The sequence below is a fragment of the Numida meleagris genome, chromosome 13 (assembly GCF_002078875.1).
Source record: "Numida meleagris isolate 19003 breed g44 Domestic line chromosome 13, NumMel1.0, whole genome shotgun sequence".
Lineage (NCBI taxonomy): Eukaryota > Metazoa > Chordata > Aves > Galliformes > Numididae > Numida > Numida meleagris.
The window spans coordinates 8,723,439-8,748,282 of NC_034421.1; the positions used below are offsets into that span (position 1 = coordinate 8,723,439).

General features: G+C 49.5%; 2 protein-coding genes across 3 annotated transcripts in view; both read right to left on the minus strand.

Moving 5' to 3' along the window:
* On the minus strand, positions 4,717-11,245 carry CLEC19A (C-type lectin domain containing 19A). The gene is made up of 5 exons (XM_021411884.1): positions 10,278-11,245; positions 7,196-7,361; positions 6,693-6,786; positions 5,461-5,593; positions 4,717-5,029 (listed from the first exon to the last, which is right to left on the minus strand). Exons 1-5 carry the CDS (start codon positions 10,366-10,368, stop codon positions 4,950-4,952), a joined length of 564 nt encoding a protein of 187 aa, XP_021267559.1. The 5' UTR covers positions 10,369-11,245; the 3' UTR covers positions 4,717-4,949.
* Positions 11,379-24,844, minus strand: part of SYT17 (synaptotagmin 17) — a 31,297-nt gene continuing 17,831 nt past the window's right edge. The window contains exons 6-9 of one of the 2 annotated variants that reach the window (XM_021411883.1): positions 23,644-23,764; positions 22,676-22,831; positions 17,925-18,066; positions 12,380-12,549 (exon numbers count right to left, since the gene is read on the minus strand). In XM_021411883.1, the coding sequence (XP_021267558.1) occupies positions 12,519-12,549; positions 17,925-18,066; positions 22,676-22,831; positions 23,644-23,764 (450 nt within the window). In that variant the 3' untranslated portion in view covers positions 12,380-12,518. Of the gene's footprint in view, positions 12,550-17,924; positions 18,067-22,675; positions 22,832-23,643; positions 23,765-24,844 lie in introns of both variants that reach the window. The other variant, XM_021411882.1, reaches the window with a different exon arrangement.

Sequence of the window (24,844 nt, forward strand, 5' to 3'; positions counted from 1 at the left end):
TCAAAAGTCATAGAATCACAGAATGGCTTGAGTTGGATGGGACTTTAAAGTCCATCCAGTTCCAACCCCCTGCCATGGGCTGGCTGCCCCCCACCAGCTCAGGCAGCCCAGGGCTCCATCCAGCCTGGCATTGGGCATCTCCAGGGATGGGGCACCCACAGCTCTGGGCAGCAGTCCCAGGGCCTCACCACCCGCTGAGCAAAGAAATTCCACCTAACATCTGGCTTCAGTCTCCCCTCAAGTCCCACCCTGGCAGCTCTGGAGTGGACATGTATGGGCCAGGGCAATAGGTAACGCAGCAATCCCCATCGGCAAAGGTGAACACGGGGATTGGATGGGTTACAAGTGCAAGGACAGCCAGCTCCTGCAGACAGCTACAGCAGAGCCTCTGTAAGGAGTTAACATGTATTAAAAGGGCAGGGTACAAAGCTGGTGTTTAAAATTTCATTCTAACCATTAATCTGACTGCTACTACAAATTGTAATCGCTTTCGCAACCCCGCTAAATCCAGGGCAGTTCTCCCTGTTAGATGAATACCTTCATCATTCCTATTCGGCATTTACTTGGGCCCGTCGCTTTCTATGGCGCTTTGGAGATAAATGAAGAACACGACCCTTTCCTGAGGGCATTTGCCCTCATCCTGATGAACGAGCCCACATTTCAGTGCTTCATCCCTCACTTCTACCGGTGCCTTCCCCTTCAGTATGTGATGGGTGCAGTCAGAGGGAGGGGATGGAGGGGACAACGCTGACCACCCCCTGCTATGATGGATGGAAGCAGTGGTTGTTTCCCTGGAGAAACTCCAGCCCCCACCTCATCTTTCCATTGCACAGGGTATGGTTATCTCTCAGCCTGAGCGTACCCAAAGGGTGGTGTTCTATTGCAGTCCTCTCCATGCATGAAAAAAACCTCATCCTGCAAATGCTTCCCTTTCCCATCCTTAGGAAGCTCTCCAGCAACTTGTGTTGTGCATTACCCAACTGGCTGCATGATGCACCGAGCAGAGGTCGGATGGGATGAGCAGAGCAAATGCCCTGCCCATGGGGCCGTGGTACCCAACTGTGCAGGAGGGATGCGGTTATAGCACATCACACTCAGCGGAGTTTCTGCGTGGAGACCTGCTCTGAAGCAGCACTGGTCCACCCACACACAGCGCTGACAGGTGCTGGTACCTCAGCACCCTGACAAGCAGCTCCACAAACACTGCAATCAACAACCAGGAATAATTTTCAAGAAATACAAATGAGCAAATATCCAGTTGCCGTGGTAACCCAAGAGCCGAGCTGTCTGTTAACAGATGACAAAGCACAGCTCCATTGAGCTGAAGCAGCAGGAGCACTGCAGTACAACCTTGTTGGGAGGCACCACCCAGACACCGCCGAGCAGCAGCCCTGCTCCTGCATCCTGCCCAGGCAACAGGACAAGCAGGTGGCAGCAGCCTTGCCAAGCTGAGGTCCCCTCCTCCACCACATCACCTGCATGCTGACACAGTGACCTCCAAGGCTGACCGGGTTTACCAGCAGGAACTCATTACTTTCTCATTAGATCTGCACTTCTGATGACTTGCAATCAGGGAGGAGAGTTTCAAGCCAAGCCGACAAGTCCCTGCTGTGCAAAAGCATTTAATAAAAGACCCAGTCACCCTTCTCACATAGCTGCACCGCACCAAAATCTCTGCAAATCCAAGGGCTCTCCATCATGGAGTACTCATTGCTCATGCAATGTGTGGACCAAACACAGGGCAGGCTCTGGGCAGGTGTCTTCCATTCTCAGGGAGTCAGAGTGTGATGGCATTGGCAATGGGTGGTGTGGACAGCATGAACCAAACACACTGAGCCAGCCCCTTGGTTCCCGCTGCCCTCCCCGTGGTACGGCACCAAAGTGTTTTGGTGGCCCAGAGACTGGAGCTTGTCCTTGAAGCTTCCTTCCACGGACACCCAGCAGAGAATCTCAAAAAAACAAAAAGAAAAGAATTAAAAAGCAAAGTGTGCAGACGGTCCCACATCTCCTGCCTGCTGGGGCTGAGTGGGGACAACAGCACCTGTACAGACCAAGAAATGGGGCACAGGAGGATAAAGATATTTGTCACCAATAGATGATCATTTTTGTTCACTTCCAGAGTATGTCACACGCTTACCGTGAATTCACACATTACAAAGGAAGATACTGACCTCCTGAAACACTTGGAGAAGTAAAAGGAGCCTCCTGCATCCATTGCTTGGGGGTCCCCAGGCAGCTGGCCTCGAAGCACAGGGACAGCTGAGGTGAGGAGCTAGGGGCATGCACAGGGGCACAGGAAAACTAAAATAACGTTCAGCTTGAAAAGCTGCAGCTCTTCCCGACTGGGAAAGTACTGAGGGCACAGGCACCTCTCATCATCTGCAAAGCACCAACCTCGAGGATCCAAGAGTTCATTTGGAAGCAGAAAACTCCCTTTGTTCCATGAGCTCTGTGTAATTGCTGTGACACAGAAGGCAGCAGCAAAGGAAGAGGTGTTGGGTTTTTTTTTTCTCAAAGTAAGGATCTTGGAGCCTGAGGTGAAAGCAGGAGAGCTTTGCAAAACATCACCCCTATTAACTCCAGTTCGACTTTCTGGTCATGCAAGTTCACTTCTCTTTACCTGGAAATGAAGACGCTAATTGGAGCCGACAGCTTCCACAGGCTCTCCCCATTAGCAGTATTTTTAGCCGTGGTAGGGCCCAAGTCTTCAAACGCTTTCCCAAGGGAACTATTCAAACCTTTTTTTGGAAATGTCTCAAGCCACTTGCAGGGAAAGGTGGGAGCATTGGCTTGAGGCGTGCTAGGCCCCGTGGTGCTGAGCTCCCCGCTCCTGCGAGCAGGGAGAAGCGGTGCAGGGAGGCAGCCCCAGCCCCACGTGCTGCTCCAGTTCAGCATTTGCTGAACTCACTGGGACCAGGAACATCTTGCCTTTACAGCTGGTTTCTTTATGTACCATTGCTATCTGTATGTAATGCACTGCTTTATGATGGCAGGCGTAAGCCTGGAAAAAACACATTCATTACCTTCTGTCCAACATGCAAAAAAACATCCTAAAGGAATTATTTCATGCATAAAAGGAACACTCTCAGAGAGGAAAGTGAGGAGAGAAGATAATGCACGCATGCTGTACACAAAAATCAGTCTTATTTCATGGGGGCAACCAGAGCATCATCGACCACCGCTCCTTTGGGAGCACTCTGCTACCACTGAGCTGCAAGCACTCCCAGCACCCAAAGGATGCAAGCACCCACATGGGACAGCTCCTTGCCACTTCACTACAGACACCTGGCTTCCCAGCAGCACCATTTGTTCCAAAACCAGCAATTCCAGCGGTCAGGAATTTGTGTCACTCAATATCCACTAAAAGAAAAACAAACAAACACAAATAACAACAACAACAAAATTACAACAACCAAAAAAACCAAGCAAACCACATTTGCCCATGGGTGAGCTGCAGCAGCGATAAACAAATGACTAAGTAATAGAAAAGGTTCGTAGTTGCGAAAGGAAATAAATGGGATTCACCTTCTGGAATCTCGCAGGCTGACAAAACGTTGGGTGCCCGTCTGTCCGTCTCATGTCTTGACCAGGGGCTTCTGATGGGTGCGAGGTTCCACACACACACCCACAACCAAAGAAGTGAAGGCACCAGCTGCAGGGACTCACCCTGCCAAGAGCTGGGTCATGGGGACAGAGAGGGGAGCATCTCCCAGGTAGAGTGCTGGGACACTCAGCACTCCTACGCCATTGAGACAACTGAACCAGCAGCAGTTCCCAGGTACTCTGGAGGTGGATCTGCTCTTTGGGTCCTCCAGCCTGGCTGTGCTGAGGGACCCTGGGCATTCACCTCCGTAACAAAAAGCACGCGGTGAACATCCTCTACCACACAGCACTTTGGCAGAAAACTGCTGAAATGTATACATACATAATTAAATATATTTTAAATGTGCACCTGGGATGACAGCATTTCCTCATTTTAGAGACTGGCTCCAACACACAGCCCCAGTTACAACTACAGCTGTACCCCCCCACCAAGTTTTGCAGTTCCATTCCAAGCTCCCAGAGATAAAAAAAAAATGTATTTTAGCCAAAAGCAGAGGTGGCAGTTGGGGGTGAAGCCGTGTCAGCCCTGCTGACCTCATTGCACTCAATGCAATTGCTCTGGAAAGTTTGAGCTTTGAGATGTGTCTCAGTTGGTGACATCAGGGGCAACAAAGCAATTTTGTGTGGGAGTTTTTAGTCATCTTTGCAAAGGATTTGACTTGGTTTTGTGTCAAGATGAGGAAAAGGTTCCTGTTCTCCCTGAAACAGCCTGCATAGAAGCCCCTGCATCTTAAAGCTGTTTCTTAAAGGATAATTGATCTATCTAAAACCTATCTAAGGGGCCTGTGATGATAATGATGTTTTACGTATCAGTGACAAGCTTATAGGAAGAAATTAGGAGGAATTAATATTGCATTTGCTCTTTAACATCAGGAAGTCCAATCTGCCTGCAGCTGATGGCACAGCCACAGCATTCGGCACGTGTGTGCGTGCTATATGTGTACACACACACACACAGGCTATCCCCTTACAGCACAGCACAGCTGCTCCAAGCACTTCCCTCCCGCCCACCCCAAGCCATCATCCTGACCCCACAGGGCCCAGCGACATCCCATCCCCTTTCTCCCAGTGCTCCACCTGCAGCCACTACTTCTGCATTGATGAAACAACAGATTTCCTACAGATTTCCTGTGAGAGTTTATTTTAAACCCGACCCCAGGCTTAAGTCTGGGGGACTTCCATTGGTCTGCAGCTCGCTTGTCAGCGGGCAGAGCTCCAGGGCCGAGGCCAAGAGCATGAGGCCCGAGGCCTGCTCCATGCCATGCTACCCCGGCAAAGCACATGAGGCCTGCTCCATCCCAGCCCTGCCCCACTGAGGCAGCACGAAGCCGGGCACATGGTCAGGCTCAGTCCAGGGCCAGCGAGGGGATTTTGCAGACAAAGGGGAAGGTCCGGCCGCAGGCGTTGTCGTTCCAGGAGCGCAGCGCTGCCCCAAAAACAAGGTGTGAGGCGAGGCACCCAGCCTGGGGATGCCTTTGGGCTTCTCACACAAGCAGGATCTTGCCATGCTTTAGTGAGAGCCCATCGTGGGAGTGGAGGGGAAAGCTGGCCAAGGGATGGGCTTAGCAGCAAGCTGTGCATGCAGGGGGAGATCACAACATGTTAACTTTGACTAAATTTAGTAATTCTCCAGTGATGTTCCCCCCTTGCTGCTGAGGATAGATGTAAGTAGAGAGAAAGCATGTGTGTGAGTGTTGTTATAGAGAAAATACCCTTCTCTGTGAAGAAAAGCAGAAAATAAAGATTTAAAATGCAAATTATCACCCAGCCAGCAACCTCTTCAGAAAAGCACGAGCAGCAGCAGACAGAATTTGCATGCAAATAGGACTCAGAGTGCCCTTGAACCACAGTGCTTACCGCTGCTGGCCCGGTACCAGATCTGCACACAGTCCTCCTCCTCTGGGATGGAGTGGATGCCATCATCGGGCTGGCTGCCGTCCCAGTAGTTGTAGTCATAGGAGGTGCCATCCGTCCACTCAAAGTGACCCTCCTGTGGGGCATGGGCAGAGGCAGAGGTGCAGCCAGTGCAGAGCAGTGTCCCTCAGGCCCTGACCCAAGGCAACTTGTTGCCACACACCCAAACGGGGATGGGTGCGAGACACTATGGGGACACGTGGAGGACTGAGCAAGCAACACGTTGGGGTTATACAGTTGAAAACCTACCCCAGAGAGCACTAGCAATCTGTTCTACAAAGCCATAGCTTAGAATCAGTCATTGAGCTTGGAAAAGACCTTCAAGCATCACCAAGTACAACCATCAGCCTGACCTGTGTCCTGTCACTAACTCATGTCCCTCAGTGCCACATCCACTCCTTTCAAATACCTCCAGGGACTCCACCACCACCCTGGACAGCCCATTCCAATGCTTCACCATCCTCTCCATGAATAAATTCTTCCTGATTTCCAATCTAAATCTCTCCTAGCACAACCTGAGAACACAGATTAAACAGCCCCTGCACCCTCAGCAACTCCTCATAACTTGTTTTCTTGTCTCTCCTCAGATTCGTTGCTCTTCTCTGCTCATGCTCAAGCAATTCAATATCCCTCTTGTTGTACACTGGTTTAACATCCCTCCATACTATAATTCAAGCTACTGCAATAAATGATAAGGCTCGTTTTGCATTTCTTAAGTGCCCATAAAACATCAGTGAAACACAGCTCCACAGGGCTGCTGCACTGCACAAGGGTTCTCTTGAAATCATTCTTGTAACTGGAAAGTGCAAAATTCTGTGCTCCCTCTTCTCCTTTTCTTCTTCTTTCCAAGGAATTGCTGATGTGTGACTGTTTTGATGATCTCAATTTTTATTTCCTCACCATATACTAGATGATATATCTCCCACAGGCCAGTTTTATAAAAGCTACAGAGCATCATAAGAAAGCACAGAAACTTGGTGATTTTTGACACTGGAGAAATTTTCAGTCTACAAAAGGACAGCAATAGACTTGGCTATTCTCTAAATCACAGAATAACTCTCCGGTTTCCAAGGAAAGAAAACCTAAGCAGGAAGGAGGCTGCCGAAACACCAAGCATCCTACCCCACTTACTGCAGGGAAAAACAGGAAAAGAAGGAGAGGCCGGGGCTGCTCACCTGCCGCAGGTCATTGAGCCCCATCCAGATGTCAGTGGGGATGCCGGGCACGCGGCTGTTCACCAGGTCATACACGAAGACGTTCTCTTCCCAGCTGGCAGAAGAGCAGATGTGTAGCAGTGAGAGGTTATGGCTGGCAAGGGTTGGGGATATGCCATCACCATCCTTGCCAGAGCTGGACAAATGGCTCCCCGCCTTTTAATTGCGGTGATTTGGTGCCACGTCTTTGCAAAAGGTGCGTAGCGTGGGGGAGAAGGAGCTGAGGGGTAGAGCCCATGTATGCACATCAGATTTCTGCCCCCTTTCTTCAAGTATAAAAAATGCACCCTGAGAGAGATTCAGGGAACACTACAGCATTACTCTTGCCAGCACAGCAAAAAGCATTTTCTTCACCAGTTTTCCATGCTCAAGACAGCAGGCTGACTTTGGTTGCTGCATGGAACAGGACATGGTCTCCAAATTCCCACCTCCCCAGGAGGAAGAGGACACTCGGTGGCTCTCACCTGTGAATGGAGGCCAGCTTCGCTGACCTGATGCCAATGGAGAACTCAGCGCAGTAGAGGTCGGCCTCAGCCCAGGTTTTGTTGATGGGGAAGTAGCGGTAGCAGTGCCCTTCGTACTCCGTCCAGAAGAGAGGGCAGGAGTAGGCGTGCACAGGCTCCGGCAGGGCTGGGGGCAGAACAGAGAACACACAGGAGATGCAGGAGAAGCAGCAGCCTCCCCTGCTCCTTGACAACAAACCAAAGCCATACATGTGCACACCAGCACGCCTTGTGTTGTGGGCCAGAAATAGCCTTGGGGAGGCCACGGGGAGCAGTGCTGCTGTATCTGCCTCCCTGGGAGATAAGAGCTGGGGCCCTGCAGAGCTCTTCAGCAGGGCAGGGGAACTTCCTCAAGTGAGGCTATTTTGGGGGCACAGGAGGCATTTTTTAAGCCATTGCATAATATAAACACTGCAACAGCATGAACACAGCCCTCTGCAGCCTCCTTTACGAAGAAAAGAGGTCACAGAGCACACATCAACAAACACCAACACAAATAAATGCACACATCCCAAAATCATGTAGCAATCAGGCTGAACGCTCATAGCCCCTGGGTTTTGAGCCTTGATGTGCCCTGGATCCCTCAGCATCATCTCCTGCCTCCTCCCTGGGCCCTACTGGAATGAATCCAGGGCCAAGAGCAGGGCTTAGGGCACAGCCCAGCCCTGGGAGAGACAGATGCCACTGAGCTACCCAAGCAGGTAACAGGCTCAAGGCCGGAGAGGTCAAGGAACTGCTGAAGGGCCTCTGACGTTGAAGAGCCTGGGGGGAACCAGCTGCCACCATGGATCGGTCAGTGGCGAGCAGAACAGACTCCCACCAACATCCACATCTGATGCGGCAGCAGTGAAGGCAATGTTCGTATGGTGGAAAACCAGGAGGAGCAGCTCCAGAGCAGCGCAGCCAAGACCCAGGCAGCTCAGATGTGATGGGGGGCTCAGGATGGCATCCAGCTTGTCTTGCTTTGGGAAAAGAACAGCCCAAAGAAAAGTGAGCTACTGTTGCAGCCGCAGAGCAGAAGGACCAGGAATGCCACAGGCTGATGTGATTTCCTGCGGTGTTGCACCCAGAGTGGGGGCAGAGGGCTGGACCAAGGGGAAAAGGCTGCAGCCCCCAGCTGTTTTACAGAGGTGTAAAAAGCCCTGGCGAACTCTTCACCTCCAGCAGCACGGTGGCAAAATTCACAGGGCAGAGCCCAGCAACTCCCTCCCTTCCTGGATCACACTGGGGCCCTCAGCACCCCCTGCCCTGGAGGATCGCTGCCCCCCCCCGTCCCAGGCAGCCAAAACTGAGTGGAGATGCAGACAGCCCTCCTTTGTTATTCTGCGCTGCTTCCCATTAGGTAGCATTAATTTGATGAGCTTCAGCGAACCAGAGGTGCCAGAAGGAATTTAAGGTTAAATATACCAAAAAGGAAAAGAAGGGAGGTCAACATTTAATTAGCATCCTCTCTCCTGGGTCAGGATCAGAGGCTCTGGTGCTCTCTTTGGAGGAGTATTTCTGCTCTTACGTTTACAGGCAGTGACAACTGGGGGTGCTGCCCTGATCTGGGAACTTCAGGAGCTATTTTTAGCAGAAAAGCCATAGGAAATTTTATGCGTGAGTATATAAGCATGCTCACAGCTCTATAGGAAAACCTCATAACCTAAGTCAGCAGCTGAAAATGATACTTAATGTAAACAGGAATGGGGGTATTCTGACTGGGTCCTCAGATTTAAGATCCCCAGCAAAATGTCCTGCTCGGCAGCATCAGCTCCCAGGGGCCAGAGCAGCACCTGCAGCAAAGCCACCACCTACAGCACCAGCTTCCTGCTGGCCCCACAGCATCTCATCCCTTTGTCCCCAAATTTCTGGTCTAAACTTGGCTGAAGGTAAGACCCGTGCCGGGTAGGTAACATCCACAAAAGCTGGAAAGCAAGAATTTAGGGTCAGAAAAAGAGCTTTGCACTCCACAAATTTGTTTAGAATTCTATTTACTTATTTGCTGAGACCCAGCTCAGAGCCACCAGGATCCCCGTAACGGGGCAAACCCCGTGTCACAGCCGAGCAGAAGCTGGCACAGCTCTGGCAGAAAGCTTCACTTCCTCAGGTGGCCACTTTCTAACGACAGATTGAGAAAACCCCAGGCAATTTCCTGGGGTTTTTTGACTCAGGATGCTACTGAAGGAGACTCAGCACTGACTGCATGACTCCCTGCCTCAGTAGGGTGGTAGTCCCCTTGTGCCAGAGGGAGAGCAGCCACTGATGGACATGGAGATCAGTTAGTGACTGGGCAATGCTTTTCGCAGCCTGGAGTCGCTCTTTTGGGTTATTTGGTTTTTTTTAGGCACCAGTCACAAAATTCCAAGTAAGACTTTAAAGAACAGTTGAAGAGCATCAGAAAAGCAACATCCTTTCAGACAGAGGGCTCTGCTTTTTAAGACCCTGTAATAAAACCAAGCTGTCCTTCCAGATTGGAATCTCATGTCACACACGCTCAGAGATGTGAGGCTGCCGCAGCCACCAGCAGCAGCCCCCCTGCAGCTCGGCTACGGCCAGAGGTAACAGATAGCAGTTATCTTGCATTTCTCTACTCCTTAATTAGCGTGGGGAAAGCTCCCATTGATGAGGCATCTGGCAGAAAAAAACAGCCAAGTACTGATCCATTTCCTCATGAATAGCACTGAGAGGGTCCCTCTCCGCTCAGACCCCTACAAACAAACAGGGTGCGCTGCACTGAGCCGCACTGATGAGCACAGGCACACCTCCATCCCGCCCCGGTAACAAGTTTGCAAGAAATATAAGTGGCACAGAGCAGCTGCTGCTGCCCCACGCTTCAGACTTACATACAGCCTGGAAAAAAAAAAAAAAAAAGCAGAGGAATGGGAGGAACCATGTATTTATGGCCATTTTTCAGGTTGCTCTGGGCTCATCCTCCCAAAAGAAGACAGGAGGTCCACAAGCCTGAGAATTCTGGAGCAGGAGAAACTGAGAAGTCAGCGGCCGCCCCTCCGAGAGGGCCCGACCTTGCTGCCCAAAACGGTGTAAGCGCGTTCTCACTCACCTTGGCTGATCTTGATGTTGGTCTGAGGGAAAGCACGGGCTGTTAGAAGCGCGGCAGCCAGCAGCACGCACACAGCACGGCCGCAGCCCATCGCCGCAGCTCCGCGGTCCTCGGCTCCGGCCAGGGCAGGCGGCGGCACTGGGGGCTGCTCCGGCCCCACCCGCGGCAGGAGGCGGCCCCGCACCTCCCCGCTGCCCTCCTCCCCGAGCCGGGCGGGGATGCGGCTCCTGGCGGGGCTGTGTTCCCGCACTGCCCCGTTGTGCGCTGTGGGTTGGCTGTATCAGTGCTGGGAGCTCGGAGAGGAAGGCACTGCTGCGCTGCCCAGAGCAAGGCTGCTTCGTTTGCTCCGCTGCCCACCTGCCAGGTCCATGCCATGCTCGTGCCGTCCTGCAACACGAGGAAACCTTCAGCATCAAGCAGAGATGCGATGGATGCTCCAGCATGTCTCCTTTCCGTGGTCAGAACTGTATTTGAAAATAAACTTCAGATTTTAGAAGAAGAAAACAAACATTGTATTAAGTCCTTTTCTAGTATCAGCATACAGGTAAGAGAAACAGAATATACACACATGCTATAAAACTCTGCGGTCCTGCTCCGTTTCCTATTTTTGCCTTCAGCCAGCACTTCTTGTGAACACAGTCAGTGCTGTTCCCTTCTAATTCTTAGCAACCAATCTAAGTTTACAGCTTTTTCTGGGACTGCACCGAAACCTGCTCTCTTGTGGATGCCATCCCTCTAGAACGAGTTGCGAACGGGCTGGAAGCAAGATACAGATTTTTCTGCAGCCACAATGCTGCTAAATAAAACAACTTTTAAAACAGCTCCTGCAGAGCACAGCGACCTGCAGCCCCATGCAGACACACACATCAGATCCCGTCTCTTCAGGGTGCTCTGACTGGGAACGCACCCAGCAGCAATGGGGCTCGTGGTCACCAGGCAGGTGGGTCTGTGCCAGCTCCAGCCCTGCTCCCCCAAACAGCTCTGGGTTCACCTGTAGTTAGGAAGGGTCAGCTCCAGCATTCTGGCTTGGCTTTGCCTGTGCCATAAACGTAACTGAGCTCAACGCAAGAACAAATTCTGCTAACAGTTACCACCTCAGGGTGCGTGGCACAATTAAATAGATTTTTATTTTCAATAAATATACAATCTGCATCATACCAGACAATATGCCGTGAAAAAAAAAAAATAATGTACAGAAGCAACCAACGGGACAGCTTGACCACACCTACGTTCATGTGCTGACCTGGAAAACTACCTCGGTAAACACACACAACACAGAAGGAGTCACTGCAGTCTATCAGGGAACTGAAATTGTGCATTTGGGGCATTCTTAACTGCAGAAGTCCCCACAGCAGGTTTCTTTTGCACAACATCGGGAAGGAGTGAGAAGTACAAATGCTACTGGAGACATTTACTCGCTATATCATCACGGTATCTACTGGACGCACACAGACTGCTATGGAGAGTGGCAGGCCCCACTGCTGGCAGCACGTTGGCCCCGCACAGCAAGGGCTGTGCGTGCCAGCCATGTACTAACAGGAGATTAATTCTGTTGAAACAAGTACAAGGACAAAACTGGAGCCAGAATCGACTTCACCACAGCTTCTACCATTTAAAAAAAACATCCTAGCCTAATTATGATGTTCACCAACGAGAGCACACAGGTACGTATATCTCCAAGAGGACAAGTCATGGATTTGGACCGTAAGGAGAGTGGACGCAACTCAGAAAACTTCCCCATCTTGGCATGTCCTGTGGCACCTCCACCTGCCTCCTGCTGCTCTGGACAATGCTCTCCGTCAGTAGAACAGCAGAGCGGTGCCGGGCGCGGGGAGCAATGGGTCCAGCCAGTCAGGCGGCCGGTGCCACCGAGGAGCTGCTGGCACAGGACCCAGCGGGACATGGTTGGCGCTGCGAAGGTTTGCACAAAGGCCAACGCAGCCAGGCGGGTACTGGCAGCCGCTTCAGTCCAATGGGGCTGCTGTGGGGTGGGAGTGAGGTTGGGTGATCTGGAGGTTGGAGTTTGTTCCCCGCCTTGCCCGCCTGTTCGGTTTGGCCGCCGCAGGTGCCACACCTCATGTCACCTCCAGGGACGCCGGGGAGACGCGGTCACACTCCTCCCGTGAGCGCAGGCTGTGCCACTGTTCCACAGCCGTCCGGTGCGCATTGAGCATCCGGCGCCAGTGGTTGGACTCGGGAGCGCCTGTGGAGTACTGACCGATGACGATCCGCCCGATGAAGTCATTGCTGCTCTTCACGTTGTGCCCGTACACTGTGGGAAGCAGAAACGCGGACAGATCAAGGAAAGCATACTACCCACCCACACCGAGCACTGCCGAGCGTGAGCTCTTGGGGATGGCCACGTCCTGCGGCTGTGCCACCCCAGCACCCAGGATGTCAATGACATTTTGAGGATGTTTCCTGAACAGCTTTTGTAGAAGGCTTAGCCAGGACACTGGAATGTTTAGGGCGTACTTCATCAACTCAAGAGACCGGCTGAGCAGTTTGGAAGGAAACTGAGAAGTTGTACCCAGATTTAAATACAACTGAAATAAACAGGACCCACAAATCCACACTGCCATTTAGCAAGAATATGGTAAACAATTACACCATCTGAAGAAAGGCCAAAATCTTTGTCCGGACACATCAGGATGCTGAAGTGAGCACAACAGCCTAGACTTGGGTAAATGAACAAGAATCATCCTCCAGATCCTTTGGAGGATGACATCCTTGTCATTCACACAAACGTTAATGACCCCTTGTAATGATAATCAGTATCATTCCCAAATTACAGATACGAATCTCACACACACAGGCTGTCAGTGGGATGTCTATACAGAACCAATTTTCCATAATTATAACTTGTTAAAAGGCCAGGGGAGTAACCAAGGGAGAGATGCAAGCCTAACGCCCCGTCCTTTGTGCTAGCCCAGCTTCGCGGAACAAAGCCGCAGACAGCCGCGGTCAGTAATTACGGGCCTGATGCTGGCCAAGGCTGCGTGCTCCTGTTGGAGAGGCATAAAAGCACTTTGTGTTTTGAGAAATAAAGCCACAGCTCATTAGGAAGTTGAACCAAAAGTCTACAAAAGCTGAAGCCAGGATAACCACAGGCACTGGCTAGAATACTAAAGATTAAAACCTTTCCCATGAAAGAGGAGGACTTCTAAGAACAAATGCCTGCGGGGGCACCAGGACCCAAACAGGTAGGTTCAGAGGTGGGTGCTAGCACAGAACAGCCTGCTGCTTCTGCAAGTGGCAGCATCCCACAGCACCGCATCTCACCTTGTGCCTGAGATGCTTTTTCTCACCGAATGACCTAGGGCTATTTTTGGGAACAGCAAAGCTCTGTTCTCACAGCCACAGGAGCCACGCAGGCAGCTCCGTGCTACCGCAGCATGCCCAGCACCGCACTGGTCCACTGACTGCTGGCTCAGCCCTCTCCACACCACAGTGCCCTCAGCCACGTAAGCAAAACCTTCACATCCCCAACAATTCTCCAAGTTCATACAATAAAAACATTACATTAAACCCCTGACCATTCTAAGGATGTACCTCCCCACCTTAGGACATCCGTGGCCGCCCAGGTTCTCCCCATCCATTCCTGTGGGTGATGCTGCCAGCACCTGGAGGCACATCTCCAGCAAGTGCTGGTGTCCTGAGGGCAGCTCTGTGCTGCCTGGAGAAGTGCCTCTGAGGCTGTGGTAAGGAGCTGTAAGCCACCCATCCCCTCCAGCACACAGCCTGCCAGTGTTATTTATGGGCTCTCACATAAAACAAGAGATCACAAACGTGGCTAGCATGGCTATGCTAAATGGCCTGCTAGAATTTATTACCCTAGCAAAAGCAAACATGATAAAATCACATAAAAGTACCCCCAAATCAAATGCTTCCCTACTTTTCTTATATAGTTTTATCATTATATAGTTTTTTCCTCACTTTTATTTTTCCTTCTCTTTATTTCAAGCACAGAAGATGATGATGCTTAATTCTGGGAGACAAAACCAATTCAGCCCAGAAGTCCTAACGGCCACCAATTACTCACAGCTTAAATTAGCAGAGGCGAAGTATCCCAGCCATACCAATTCTTCAGAAACAATGCATGGCAGGATTGTAGAATGAGAAGGTGCATTAAATGCAGGGGCTGCTTGTTTTAGCACTGACCTAACCATTTTGAATTCTTCTAAGTAAAGCACCTTGCTGGAGGTGTTCCTGTTGAATAGAGAAGTCTTTGTCATCCTAATGGAGCTGCCTGAACCCACAGGACTCATCCCTCATCCCTTCTGGAGAACGCGACCTCTATTCTCATCCTGTCAGGTAAATTAGTATGCTGATTCCTTCAGGGTATTAATGTGCTAATTATACAAGCATTGTTGCTTCACTCATTAACTAATTTCGATAGCACAGAGGTAGACTTATAGCTGAAGAACAGGCTGGAGGTTTCCCAAGGCCGAGCACTTGTTCACAACACACCTGCAGACCGTAAGTGATGGCACCACATCCAGCCCAGGCGTGTGAACCTGCAGCCTCCCCGCAGGCACCAGCACCCGCTCAGCACCGCACACACAGCCTGTGGGCCCAGCAGTGGGCCTGATGCTGCCAGCAGGGGCTCACAAGGTGCTCAGGGCTGATCCAAACAACAGAAAGCATACAAGATGCAAGGAGCAGCTCCACATGCTCACGCCTTCAGCCTCTGCAGGACGAGGGCCCTGGCTCTCCACTCCTGCCCCAGGCCGCGTTACCTGGCCCTCAGCACCTCTCCAGGGTCTAGGGGGAGCTCAGAGGAGATCACATATTACTCACGCTCCCACCAGCTCCATGGGGTTGCTCAGAAGCAGAAAACAGGTAATTATCAGCTGGGTCTGTCAGGCTGACTTGCTCTGGTTACAGGCAGCAGGCACTGCTTTCCTGTTAAGAAAGTGATTTTCCTGACAGAACCTACACACCTGATCTCATCAGCTCTCCTTCCACCATCACAGCAATTTACACAATAACAACATTCATTTCCAGGCCAACTTGGAGTAAAAAAACAATTAAAGAAGCAGAGGTCAAACCAATTCCTTTCGCAGCTGCTCTTTACTGAGGGATGCATTTAGAAACTGAAAGGCTTTTAAAAAAACAAAGAATCTCTTTCTAGTAGAAACGATTTTCTTTTTATGCTTCAGCAGGTTCACTCTTGTCCATTGAAAGGGTTGAATACTTGAGTACAAGTGATGTGATGCAAATAAAGCATTTCTGTGCTTTCCTCTTATAGCTCCATTGATCCTAACTGACCCAGGAGCCTGCCTGCATGGCGTCAGCCCAGCACGGATCCAGCCCAGAGCCCAGTTTACACCACTTTCTTAAGCCAATTCCTTCAGCTTCCTTAAGGAAGTGCCTTGCTCAGCCACGACCACGCACATCTGCACTTCCTGAATGCCCCATGCCAGATGTGCCTGAGACTTCCCAAGCCTCTGCTGCCGCCTGCAGGCACCGGGCCCTGCAGCCCCCGGCCTCCACTCTGAGAAAGACGAAATACCATCTCCTTTGGTTTAGATATCAAGCAGAACACCTTCACCTGATTTATATCAGTATGCCAGCAGCTTATTTGCAGCACAGCATCGCCCATAATCTAATGTCTCCAGAGTTTTGGGGTTTAATGCAATTTGTTTGCATACTGCATATTTTAAAAGGCCTTAAACAACTGAGCACTGCTTTGGTGGATCACCTGCACCCCTGATGCCCAGCTACCGCCAGCCCCAGCTGCCAGAGGTGCTTCAGCCACAGGCACAGACCTGCAAAGGAAGAAACCCTCAAAGAAGACAGCCCTGCTCTTTTCCCCTGTGCTGTAGGAGAAAGTTGTTCCGTCTAAATACTGACTAGCCAAACTCCAGCTTACTTTTTACAGCTGATCTAGAACACTGGCTGCCTGTGTCAACCATCAGGCTTTAAAGTCATTACAAATATCTTACCCATTATATTTTCTTAATTGCTGTTGCCACAGCCTGTAAAAGCTTAGTTTGTCACATCAGCCCACCAGGCTAGACTCTGAAAAAATACCCACACAGTCAATATTCTTACTGCAAGAGCTTTGGAACACCAAGCACTTCTAACCCTACGTCTCAACCACGATTGCACCCATGGAGGCACATCTGCTGTCAGTGGCCGTTATGCTGCAACCTGGAAACCCTGCAAGCCTTGGGCAGCCGGCGTGCTGCTCCTGCAGCCACACTGCACAGCAGCATCCGCAGGCTGCAACCACACTGCAAGGAAAGGGAAAAATAGCAAAGACTTGGCCAAAACTGCATGTGGGCAACTGGGTGGCAGCACCTTACTGGCAAGACAGGTCTGACAAGATCATCAACACCCGAGAAGGAACCACACATTAGCACCAACCCTTTAACTCCCACCAGTCCGTCCCCTCCAGCTTCAGGGCTCAGTGAGCTCCCAGGCACTACTGTACTTCAGTGCAGTGCATTGGGCACACAACCCAGTGCAGCAGGCAAGCCACATTTCCTTCTCCAGCCTCTACAGGTAGAAAATCAGTGTCCAGCCTTTTCTATGCTGTGCCCACTATCTAATGGGTTTATTCTGCCAGTTAAACAGGACTGAAACTACATCTGAACTGCTTGACATCAATACTAAAGAGCTACTTAGTGCAGAGTGGGTGTCGTTAGCAGACAGACTTAACTATGCACACTGTGAAGGTCATGTGGTGGACCAAATTTTGCCCTTTGCTCCCTGAGCGTGGCCAGTAATATTCAGTAGAAATAGAAAAGCAAGGGAGGAGACATAGTGGTTTTGCACTTATCAATTTAATCTCCACAAGCTCTGATTTGCATGGAAAACTCACTTCCCTGCACCTCCTCCATCAGGCTGCCCGCAGCACCCAGCTGCAGAGGGAATCTGAACCCTGAGAACATGGCCAAACCCAGCAGCTGGGAGGCAGCTCTGCATCCCACACCCCCAGCGCAGGCATCTCATCCCCAGGCACCCAGAAGCAGCTAGTGCCACATAGATTGTTCCTTATTTGATATATAGAAAGATTACAGCCCACTGAGATGCTGCAGCAATTTCTTTCACTGTGGCGTAAGCAAAACAAGATAAAAAGAGTGAGGTCGAGAGAGGCGTGACACTGTTTAAATTAATGGGCTGCAACATCAGCAAGTGCTGCGGGTCAACTTCGAGAGCGGCTTTGCTCTTTTCTTTAAGAAAAGAAAATAGCTAAAAAATTCCAGAAAACTCCAGAAAAAAATCATTTTCTGCCATGCCTGCAGTGATGCATAGACTGAAGACACAGACTTCTTATTAATGAAGTCAGGCAGAATGAAGAGTCTTCATTTTGCCTTACTTGCAAGCAACAGATTGGCTCAGAAACACAAACATCCTGGTGCTCTCATTGTTATTAATCTTGTCTTGCTAATTAAAGTGGCCAGCCTGGTGCAAAAAGGCAACAGTAGCCCTAAGCATCTTCCCCAAGCAGCCCAAATCCCACAGTGCAGGCAGGCAGGAGGGGGGGGTTGGACCCCCAAGCATATCAGCAGAGGTGACCAGCACCTTCTCCCTGCAGCAGCTTGCCCACAGCCTCGTGCCAAACCTGAAAGCAGTTCACACCCCAGTGCAGGACCTCTCCCCCGGGGAAGGCCCTACGTGACTGTTTCTATAGCCAACCTTCCATTCCCAGGGCTGGTTTGGGGTCCCTTCCCCCAGGAGCAGAGGTGTCCTTGACGACCTGCTGGGTCACACCGTGCGGAGCAGAGCAGCAGCACTGCTCTGTTATCCTTAACGCCAGGCATGGACCATATGGTGTGCACTGCATAAATACATAAAGCATTTTGTAACACCAGAAACAAAGGCCAATTTCTGATCTAAATTAAACAGGTCTAAATCCCGAGAAAATCCTCTGCTGACATCAATGTTTTTTGCTTTTCTTCCTTTGACTAAGATAGGATTACACAGGTTTAAGCACAGATTAGATTCCTCTTCTGACCTGCAATATCTGTATATTTCTGATATATGAAACATACAGATACCGCATTGCTTCAGAAGCATGGGTCTAACAGAAACAATTTTTTAGCAGCAAGTTGTCTATCTTTTTCTCTAAGGGATATTACATTGCCCAGCATAGCACTAAAAAACAGAAATCACCTCTTTTTCCTGTATGCCAGCATGGGGGGAGGCAAAAAAAAAAAAAATTTCATTTGCCTCATATTAGAGGAGACAACTTTTTTTCCCCATAGATGTGTGCAAAAGACAAAATTCCTGAATGTTTTTTGTGAGAAATAAGCAAAAGGAAAAACAAGACATGAACATCTGAAGCAGTAAGTCAAAAATGAGATGTGTAATGACCCCAGACAGATTGTGTTCTCCACTCCCCACAAATGGGCACCTGAAGATGATGAAAGCACGACCTTCAGATGCCAGGCAAATCAAAATTCACACATATTTCTGAAGTAGCCTGAGGCCAAATCTATTATCTAAGTTCAACCTGTTCCAATTAGCTGAACATTTGGAAACCAGCCTATTAATTAAAAAAAAAAAACTGAAAAACCTTGATGTGTCTACATCCCATTCTTGGGATTCTTAAAAAAATCTTCTGCTTTTGGCAAAAAAGAGAAGCATCACCCCATGTCCAACATCTGCACCACCAGTCTGACCATTGCTCATCCAGAGTGAATTCCAGTTAACTTTATTTCAAGATGCTTTGGGTAAATGTGGGTTTGGGATCCGTAAGAAATGAATACTGAATTATTAAGGTGGGAAAAAGACCACAAAGATCATCTAGTCCAACCATCAACCCACCCCCACCGTGCCACTGACCACGTCCCTCAGTGCCGCATCTCCACATTCCCTGAACACCTCCCTGCACAGCCTACTGCAATACCTCATCACTTCTGAGAAGGAATTTTTCCTAATATCCAACCTGAAACATGCTCCAGCAGGCAGTATTTCTCCAAAAAAAAAGAAAGCATTTCAGTCACAGCAAACTGAACTACCTGAAACAACACCATTATCAACACACCCCAACAAGGATTTTTCTTCCTCAAAAAATTCAAACTTCATTAAATGGTTCCTACAAAATTTCCGAAGGGCCAAGGGAAAGAGAAAACAAGGTAACAAGGAACAAGGTATACTGCTATCAAACAGCAATCTGTTATTTTAATCAAGCGCTCTATTAACTGGAAGTTAATTAGAGCTGCAGGATAAAGCATCAGCATGATCTCAGGGCTGAAGGCACGAACTGTAATGGTGCTTGCTGTAAGGGACACCCGTGGTGTTGTCACAGCCCTGTGGTGCATGGTAGCCGTTGAAACCACAGCTGTAAGTGCTCAACATCCCACCATTCAACAATGCTTCCTTGGGAACTAAAGAAATCAACTAAACCAAAACCAACTTGGTCTTACATTACCATTAAAGCACGCTGAAAAGTGAAGAGATTCTCATAAAATCCTACAAATGGTTCAGAAGAGAAACTGCCTGCAAGCTGTAAGTGATCAGAAGATGGAGAGTCACCAAGATGCGGTTTGCCCCAGAGCCCCGGTGGCTTTTATTGGGCCATCTGGGCTTTACTGCACCGCAAACAGCATTACCTGATGGTTATTAACGATGCTATAATCATTAACAAAACACCACGGTGCTTGGATGTCAGGTGTCATCGCGCCTCTTGCTGCACAGGCTTTCTGAAGGTTAGGCTGAGAACACACACCTGCAGGCCGGCACTCAGCCAGCCTGAGCACGGAGCTGCTGCTGCACCAGCGTCCTCAGTGGTGTGCCCAGGGGTGACCTCAGGCTATCGCTTGGAGGCAGCAGCTGAATTCCACTTTCCACAGGACAAAGAATAATGAATGCCTTTGCTCAGAGGTATGTGTGCTCAGGAGAACATGCTGTCCTTCCAAACCTGCCCTGCTAGGGTCAGACCCAAGAAGGAGGTGGCCCTGGGGGTGGTCAAGATGCAGAAATCTGCAAGTGGAAAAAAGCACCACAAAGAAACGTGTCACTGTTTGCATAGGTGCTCGTTACCAAGACAAGGTGTCTGATGGAGTAAGTTACAATCCAACATCTCCACAAGCTGTTGCCTCACTAATTGAGGCTTGTTACAAGGCCCAGTCGTTTTCCTGGTTTTAGCCTCTTTTGGTAAGGAGCTGCATACAGACAATGCTCTGGTGGAGACAGCCTCCCCTGAGCTCATCTCATCTTATTTTGGGCACCAAGTGGGGACACTTAGGCACTAACAACCCCAGCAGGCACCTGAGAAGAAGGTACACGTGCCCTGCACCAATATGGAAGGAAAGAGAAGCACTTTGGGCTGTAAACACCAACAACCTCCAGAATTCAGTCCTAATATGCCCGAGGAGTGACAAGGTTTAGTGGGCATGCTTGGGTGGGTTGATGGTTAAATGACCTTAGCGGTCTTTTCCAACTTTAATCATTCTGATTCTAAGGAGGAAAAAAGGCCTAAGAAATGGTCCCAAACACCCCAAATCTTGCCTCATGCTGAGCTGCCCCCACACTCCCCAGCTGCACACAAGGCCTCCCATCCCCAGCACAGCCGTGCCCCAGCACAGGCTCAGTCCAAGTTCTCAGCAGCTCCACGAGGAACACAGGGCAGAGGAGAGCTTCTAGAGCTGCCTGGTGGCAGGGTTGCCACACGCTGTTGCTGGGAAAGCCACGGGAGAAACAGGCACAAATCTCTATTACAGTGCACTGAAAGCCAGGTAGTCTATTCAAGACAGAAAAAGAAAACACCATGGAAAAAATAATAACTGTACTTTGTCTGATAGTGCATCACTCTGCAGTGTCACTACACAGAAGGAGGCAGGAGCTGATAGGGACTGGCACGGCTCCACTGCCTTCAAATGAAGCCAAGCCAATGTAAAGACAGCTGCACACTGGGTCCAAAATACGAAGCCACAAAAAGGGCTCCTTTAAATTATTGAAGATATACTCAATTTCTGGCTCTCACGACTGGTTTTGCAGCTCTCTACTCACTTAGAGCAGCGTCAGCCACCCTTCAAGCATGATTATTTGCCTTTTCAATTGGACTTCGACTCAACAACAAATTTAATTAACTGACCTAAAAGACTAGAGCCATGGAAAGAAAAAAAACAAAACTAAAAATCAGCTCCAGAAAACAAACAACAAAAAGAACCACCACAACAGCAAAAACAAACGCAACAAACAAAAACCTAGAGCAAAAACGGGCATTTCAGGATTACTTATTGCAACTTCCAAAGCAAGCACTTACCAGCGAAGCGCCAAGTAAGAGACACACCGCTGAAACCTGACTGCATTACGTATGGTTATGAATCACTTAACTAACTTCCAACTCATTTATTTTAAAATACATCCATTTGCACACACACACACAAAAATTAATTAAAATAAAAAAATCCAGCATCCACTCATCAGTGCCAACTTCCTCAGCTTCAGTGAGGAGCAGAACACCCCACTCACCCTCCCTGGTCACACAGCTGGAACTGTGTTTGCTTTTTGTTCTTCTATAAGAAGGGGAAAACAAAGAAGAATATTTCACATCTGTCACATGAGCACCTGACAGAAGCTTCCAAGAACCGACTCATCATCGCACATGAAAGGTGCATTCAGGACAACGTGCACGCAAAGACGTGATTAATTATAGGCTTTTGACTGAGGAAATATTTGAACATGAAGGGCAGGATTTAAATTGCTGATCAGCGTTGCTTTCGCTGTGACACATTTGGAAACAAGCTAATGGGTGGGAATTAGGCTCCCGGTACAGGCTGTGACACCTGCATCTGCCATGTAAGAACTAAAATATGTCAACGTATTTTCTTTCAGATACAGATCCCTTTCTCTTCTTTGGAAAGGTGGCAAGTAATGGGCAGAAATCTGCCAATAAAATAAAATAAAAACATTTAAGAAGCACAGGAGCTCAAGAGTGGCTGCAGGCACAGTGTATGTCCCCAAAGACACCGCTCAGCCCCGTCCCCGCTGTGCTGCAGGAGGGAGAGGTGATGTCCGTGCCACACACCCGTGCCTGCATAACCTCACAGGCAAACTATGTCAGGCACCAAAAGTTACCTTTGCCAGTGGTTTGGTTCAGGATCATTCAATGCTTATCTCTTATTCTTCCGATATTTGGCTTTATGTCATGTTGGCCATCACCAAGAGTGCAATTAATGCACAAAACCATTCCCAGTGGCACCAATTAAGCACAGAACAGACAAGGTGTATTCCCAGCAGCTCCAGCCTCAAGCTGAGAAGGGCTTTGCAGAGCACTGCTTACTGAGCTCTCCCAGAACTCCAGCAACGGCCGCCCCTTGTGGGGCAGCTACCAGGACCAGCTCCGCCCTGTGAGGGCTCGCTGCATGCCTGCAAAAGCTGTTTCGCTCACCTTAGAGGCAAGCAAGGCCACGCCACACCAATAACAGCAGCACATTTACCTGTGAACACCAAGCTGGCATTTTCCAGTTCTTCTTGGGGAACCTTGAAGCTGAAGGACTCGTTGTAGAAGGGATCTATCGTCCCCCGCATGCAGGAGGTTTTCTTGGTTTTTGTTAACTTCAATCCATGAACAAGCTGAATTTTCACAAAGGGATCTGACAAAAATATAAAAAACACAGGCTGTACATTATTGGTGTAGTGAGACAATGCCATGGTTTGGGAAGGTTCAGCACAACTGGGCACAGGGACGTGGGGCTGGATCACACTGGAGAACAGCACTGGGAAAGGACCGGGGCCTGCAGCACCGCACAGCGGGGAGGCAAGAGTTGGGCAGCTGCCTTAGTAACGCTCCTGCTGAAACCACGCCGAGCACAATTAATGACGGCCTCCACTCAGGCCAGATGCTCTGCTCTTTCTGAAAAATGCCAGCATTCTGACAGCAGCAGTGCTGGGGCAGGGAGTATGGCAAGAACACAGGAGGCCTGGTGCACAAAGTGATTACCAGTCTGCATGCTAAGAAATAGCAGGGAGCAAGGCTTGGACACTGTGAAAACCTAATGTTGTCCACAGAGCAGCTAGTAACCCTTAATAAAACCACCACAATATTAACACTCACACAGTGCTCGACACCTGCAAAATACAGTACAACCTTAAACAGGCTGCCTTGCAACATGGCACATGGAGGTAAGTGGGGCTTCTAGTTCCTCACCTCACTCCGGTTCAGAGATTCTGAACTTCAGCATCATAAAGGCATTCATACCCTCAATCTTAGCTCACGGTAAGTGTTCTGGGTACTTTGGTTACTGTTGGCTATATATATAAAATGAATATCCAGTGCCTTGTATTAAAAGGAATTGAGCATTCAAATCCCCTTGGATCCCCTGCAAATTGCAGCCTTGCTGCCGGTCTGCTTTAGAAGCACATAAAAGCTGTGCATGAGTAATGTGAGAAATACTTTGCCCTTTACCTGAACCTTGACTCATGTCTGTCTGAAGAAGCTGTTTTGCTCTAATGATGTCCACGTTCAGTCTTCCTGCACTGGGCAGGTAGTTTAGTGACAACAGCAGCTCCCCCAGCTCAACTTCATTCTACAGGGAAAAGGGAATGTGGAAATTCAGAACATAGCTTGGAGGGGAAGGAAAGAGCAGGAAGAGAAATTTAAAAAATCCCATTTGCCTAAGTGCCTGAAAAACAAATTTTAGTCACGCTCTAAGCTGCAACCAAGAACCATCTGGTGGTACCTCGTGCTGAGCAGAAACAAGAAAGAATACTATCCCCAGATGAAGATCTGTTCTTTAACCTCTGATCATTCAGCAGCTTTTCAGTAGTCGTTGCAAAGAGGACCTACAAGGAGGAAGGAATACAAGGTCAGTAGTTTCTCCCCCCTTCATTTTCAGTGATTCCATGTGGTTCTCATCTCATCAGCCTCAACTCCTGATTAACACGCACAACATGGACTCCATCTGAGATGTCCTCTCTCTTCCCCAGCCCCAGCGACCACCACCAGCCCCCTGGGAGCTTCAGGCACAACTCAGGCAGGAGTGGTCAGCATGTCCCTGGGCCGTGCGGGGAGATCCTGAGCTGCCCCCTGGAATCTGGCTCTGTCCATCCTTGCAGGAAGCAGTGCTGAGTGCCTGGCTTAACCCAGCCCTTGCTTTTTGTCAGGCTGTATCAAAGCCATAGCTTCACAGGAACATCACTGTTCAGCCATTATTTTACCTTCCTTTCACTTCACTTAATGATGCTTAGAAACAGCAATTAATACTACTAACAAAAAGAGCTGGAGAACTGACATCACTGCTCCTCAGACATGACAGCGCAGAATAACCTCTCCTCCTTAGCACGACCTGGCTCAGAGCCACCATTACTCTCAGATGCAAACTACATACAGTGAAGCAAGGCTGGAGCTGCAGAGCCTGCACCAGGGCTGGCCACCAGCCCCTCTCCTTCCCTGGAGGAGCACAGGGCCAGCTCTGCATCCCATGGTGCAGTGCAGGTCCAAACCAAGCGGAGATCTGACCACCACCGCCCATTCCCAGAAGAAAAAGGAGCAGCTGTGGTATTGCTATCATAACAAAAGGCTTAAATATCTTTAATGATACCCCAAATATTAGATTACAGGAATCAGAGACTAAGTGATTGGGTAGACAACACAGAAAAAAAAGCTA